At 56.0% G+C, this 5066-nt stretch overlaps 1 protein-coding gene across 1 annotated transcript; it reads left to right on the top strand.

Annotated features, from left to right (window-relative positions):
* Positions 1-1924: 1924 nt before the first annotated feature.
* On the top strand, positions 1925-4841 carry LOC142093129 (potassium voltage-gated channel subfamily A member 3-like). The gene has a single exon (XM_075174019.1). It carries the CDS (start codon positions 1925-1927, stop codon positions 3680-3682), a length of 1758 nt encoding a protein of 585 aa, XP_075030120.1. The 3' UTR covers positions 3683-4841.
* The last annotated feature ends 225 nt before the right edge of the window (positions 4842-5066 follow it).

Here is a 5066-nt window from a genome sequence, read left to right as displayed (position 1 = left end):
TAGCACTATTAATTGCTGTAGGAATGATGGGGGGAGCGAGACAGGGGACCCATCGCCCCAACTCCTTCATCCCAGGAGATCTGCAGCCTCAAGCAAAACGGGACTCAAAAGTGGGGCTTAAAGCCAAGGGTGGAGGTGGCAACAAGGGACATGTGTCCAAGTCTGGGGCAAGGTGACACGACCCAGAGACGAGTGTCCCTGCGTGCGATCGCGGGTGAATGTCTTCCCACGGCCACACCGAGCTGCTGCCTTACTGCTGGTGTGAAAAACCCAACGTTGGCCATACCAGGTTGGGAGGTTGGTGGAGACGGAGGCAGAGCGGGCAGCTCACCTGAAGGCTGTGCTGGGCTAGGTCCAGGTCCACTTTTTCATCTGCAGGACCTCGCTGAGGCTCATTCCCCCTGATTTCTGGTGGCAGAGGGTTTTTTTTCCCCTCTGTCAGCAAAGAAGAAGGCGGGTGCGGCTCAGACCTCGTCTGCAGTGTTAATCTGCCATTTACAGTCCGGAGTCAGCTCTTACACCAATATTTATTGTTGTTTTCCCCCTCTAGGTTTGTATATTTTGTACAGCTTGTTTCTAATTTAAAGTATAAATAAGTTTGATCTTTTCATCTGTTTTTCTCCCTACCTTCTGGAGGCTGTGCTCGTTAAAAATAACCACAGCGATGAGCTAAAGCGGGGCTGGTGGAAGGGTTTTAACCTCCATCGTGGCGGGACCACCCGGCCAGCATGGGAATGGCAGCGTGGTCGCTCTTCTCGCCTCTCCCCGACCCTTGTGGTTGGGTTTTTTCCCGAGCTGGGAACTCCCTGGATTGCCTAAGCCCCGCTTGGCACGTGGCTGGGGATTGAAGGAATTCTGCTGTCGGGGGTGTTTGGGAAAACGGGGACCCATAGTGGGCTGGGGGGGAGATGGGCACAGCCAGATGCAGAGATCAGAGGTTGTCCCTGGTGCACATCTCCTGGGGACGGAACATCTTCCAGCACTGGGCTCCTGCAGAGCAGGCTTTCGCCTTAAAAAAATCCCTTTTGACCAAAACTGAACTATTTGCATAAGAAGATCAATTGAAGGGAGAAGACAAAAAAAAAATCGAAGCCTTTTGGCTTTCTTGCAGGAAAGTCTGAAATGCAGATTTGGGTTCAGACTGAAACTGCCTTGGTGGAGGGCTGGCTCAGCTTCACTCCTCGGTTTATTTTGCTGGGGGGATGCACACGCACACGCACACACGCGTGTGCAAACACACACATGCACACCCACACGTGTGCGCACAGACGCATGCATGCACACACACGCTCGCTCTCCTAGACGGAAAAAAAAATCCCCGGCACTTCAGCCGAAACGCTGATTCAAAACAACTGTTGGTGGCTCCGGCCGCCGCTGTCTGCTTTCCATTACCCACAGCCCCGCCGCGGCTTGAAACGGTGACTCGAAACAAACAGGCAAACCCCGAAACTAATAATAAAAATTACATTTCGCCTTCCTGGGGGGAGGGCAGAAAAACTCTTTCTAAGGCAACGGTTCTGCCAGAAAAAACTCTCCCTGCTTGCGACCCGCTGAGCATCAAAGGATGCTCCCCGGGAGGGGACCGAAGTCCCTCGGCGTGTGGCTGGGTGGGGGCACGGATCGGGCCCCCCCCCCCGGGCTGGGGCAGGGGAGGGGGTGCCCGCAGCTTGCCGGGGGCCGCGGGGCAGGGCCGGGGGTGCTGGTGGGTGTCTCCGGGAGCGGTGACTGAGCGAGGCGGTGCCAGGGCTGGGGGCGGATTTTTTGAGAAGAGCCTCAGCTCTTCAGAGCAGCGGCAGCCGCTGGAGGAGTTGGGCGGCTGTTTCTCCCTCTCCGCCCGGAGGAGGAGGAAGAAGAGGAAGAAGAGGCTTCGGCTGCCGCCTCTCCGATCCTCCCCCCTCCCTTTCCCCTCCCGCCCCACACCTTTATGGACGAGCGCCGGAGCTTGCTCTACTCTCCGGCTGCCTCCTTCGCCAGCCGGCATCCGCGGGGCGGCTCGACCAGCAGCCACCACAACCTGGGCTACACTGAGCAGCTGCCCCCCGCCGCCCCCCAGCCGGTCCCCGACCAAGAGGAGGAAGAGGGTGAAGAAGGGGAAGAAAGCAGCATGACCGTGGTGGGGGGCGGCGGCGGCGGAGACCCTTTGCTGGAAGAGCCGCAGCATCCTCATCCTTTGCTTGGGGGGGACCGCTACGATCACCCCCCGACCCCGGCCGCCGTCCCCGCCGGCCAGCCCGCGGGCGGTGGGGAGCACGAGTGCTGCGAGCGGGTGGTGATCAACATCTCGGGCTTGCGGTTCGAGACCCAGCTGAAGACGCTGGCGCAGTTCCCCGAAACGCTGCTGGGGGACCCGCGCAAGAGGATGCGCTACTTCGACCCCCTCCGCAACGAGTATTTTTTCGACCGCAACCGTCCCAGCTTCGACGCCATCCTCTACTACTACCAGTCAGGTGGGCGCATCCGGCGACCCGTCAACGTCCCCATCGATATCTTCTCCGAGGAGATCCGCTTCTACCAACTGGGGGAGGAGGCCATGGAGAAGTTTCGGGAGGATGAGGGTTTCATTCGGGAGGAGCAGCGGCCGCTTCCCGACAAGGAGTTTCAACGCCAAGTGTGGCTCCTCTTCGAGTACCCTGAGAGCTCTGGGCCGGCCCGAGGCATTGCCATAGTCTCTGTCCTGGTCATCCTTATCTCTATCGTCATCTTCTGTCTGGAGACCCTGCCTGAATTCAGGGATGACCACGACTATGAAGGAACTGGGGGGACCTTCGGGACGGGTGGTGGCCCTCTCCCACCTGATGTCTTCACCAACTCCTCGTCCTCGGCCACTTCCATGGTGTCGTCCTTCACCGACCCTTTCTTTGTAGTGGAGACTTTGTGCATCATCTGGTTCTCCTTCGAGCTGCTGGTCCGCTTCTTTGCCTGCCCCAGCAAGGCCACCTTCTCCAAGAACATCATGAACATCATTGACATTGTGGCCATCATTCCCTACTTCATCACGCTGGGCACCGAGCTGGCTGAGAGGCAAGGCAACGGCCAGCAAGCCATGTCCTTAGCCATCCTCAGAGTCATCCGGCTGGTCAGGGTCTTCCGTATCTTCAAGCTCTCCCGGCACTCCAAGGGGCTGCAGATCCTGGGGCAGACCCTCAAGGCCAGCATGCGGGAGCTGGGTTTGCTCATCTTCTTCCTCTTCATCGGCGTCATCCTCTTCTCCAGCGCCGTCTACTTCGCAGAAGCCGATGACCCCAGTTCAGGTTTCAGTAGCATCCCTGATGCCTTCTGGTGGGCGGTGGTGACCATGACCACCGTGGGCTACGGGGACATGCACCCCATCACCATCGGGGGCAAGATCGTGGGCTCGCTCTGTGCCATCGCAGGGGTGCTAACCATCGCTCTCCCCGTGCCTGTGATAGTCTCCAATTTCAACTATTTCTACCACCGGGAGACAGAAGGTGAGGAGCAAGCCCAATACATGCACGTCGGGAGCTGCCAGCACCTCTCGTCCAGCGAGGAGATGAGGAAGGCTCGCAGCAATTCCACCCTCAGCAAGTCCGAGTACATGGTGATCGAGGAAGGGGGAATCAACCACAGTGCATTCAAACAGGCTGCCTTTAAGACAGGCAACTGCACAACCACAAACAATCCCAACTGTGTGAACATCAAAAAGATCTTTACGGATGTTTAAAAAACCAAAACCAAACAAACAGCAACAAAATCTGAGGATGCGGTAAAAAAATAATAATAACAATAATAATGCAAAGTGACTGTGTACTCGGTATTGTGTGGAACATGCACCATCGTCGGTCTGTGTGTGCCCTCGTTTTTATACGTTTATTTTTTTAGATCCTTCCTTTCTAAAGATCCAAAAAAAAAGGATTTAAAATTCTCCGAAGAAGAGGACAGCTAAAAGGTAAAGAGAAGGAAGATGAAGACAAAACACACTCACCGTCGAAACAGGTGTTTGTTCTGCAACGTGTTGCAGGGCTGCTTTTGTTTGCTTGTTTTTGGGGACCTCTCGCTTTGCTCCCGATTCCCCCCCCCACTTCCCTAAAGGCAGCGGGTAGCCGATTTCCCTTCCATCACATAAGCTCACTTGTTGGATTAACAACCCCGGATTGGGTGGGGAGACGAGGAAAACATGTTGCAGAGCGTACTGGAAGGGGGTTGGGAGGAAATAACCATTTGATTTTGCAGAGAGTCTCTGTTACCACATTGTTAAATGACGCTTAATATTGAAACATGTGGTGTGCCGTTACGGGCACATCACAGATTCCCTTTTCTCCCGTTAGATGATTTGTGAAATTCTAATCTGGTCAGAGACCGAGTGCAATCAATGCTGATTTAAATAAGGGGGAAAAAAAAAAAAAAGCCCTCGTTTTCTATTCTAAATTCCCTTCCCCTGCAACCCTATGGCATTATTTCATCCAACGTCAAATTTGTGGCCGTGCGGCGAGGCTGCGTGCGGGGAGGAGGGAGGCGAAAGGCAGAACGGAATGGTTTCAGGAGCCGAGGGTGTGCGGGGAGCGATGCTGGTGTGGAGCGGGGATTGCAGGATCCGTGACGGGCTCCTCGCCGGGGCTCTGCAGCCTCAAACCCACCCAGCTGGAGACAAAGGGATATTTCCTCCTTTTTTTTGCAATGAGTTTGGGAGAGATGCAGCCACTTATTGCAAGAAGATTAAAGTGGCGAACACGCCTTCCAGCGGAAGTCACTAATTCGGACCGGAGTGATGCAGTTGCTATGGCAACCCTGGTTTCCTGGGAAACCCCCAAAGGTTGTCATGGCATCCCTTCTCCCATCCCCCTTGGTCCTCGCTCTTCCCACAAAAAACCTTTCCAGATGGTTCCAGCCCCGTCATCCCGCAGGACACCACGGCTCTGCCCCGCTGTGTGACCCCCATCCCGGCACCCCCTTCCCGGGCCACCTCCCCCCCGCGGCTTCCCCTGTGCCGAATAAAGCGCCCGTAGGCAATAAGCCCACCACAAATCCACCTCTCCCTCGCAGAGGAGCTCACACCTTGGCAGTGAAATTTGGGGATCCTGCAAACACGAGCGCCCGCTCCGCCGAGA

The sequence above is a fragment of the Calonectris borealis genome, chromosome 26, assembly GCF_964195595.1.
Source record: "Calonectris borealis chromosome 26, bCalBor7.hap1.2, whole genome shotgun sequence".
Taxonomy (NCBI): Eukaryota; Metazoa; Chordata; class Aves; order Procellariiformes; family Procellariidae; genus Calonectris; species Calonectris borealis.
This window is presented reverse-complemented; position numbering and strand designations above follow the sequence as displayed.

Bases quoted from the DNA above. Each gene is read 5' to 3' on its own strand.
- LOC142093129 (XM_075174019.1), top strand. From the start codon at position 1,925: ATGGACGAGCGCCGGAGCTTGCTCTACTCTCCGGCTGCCTCCTTCGCC.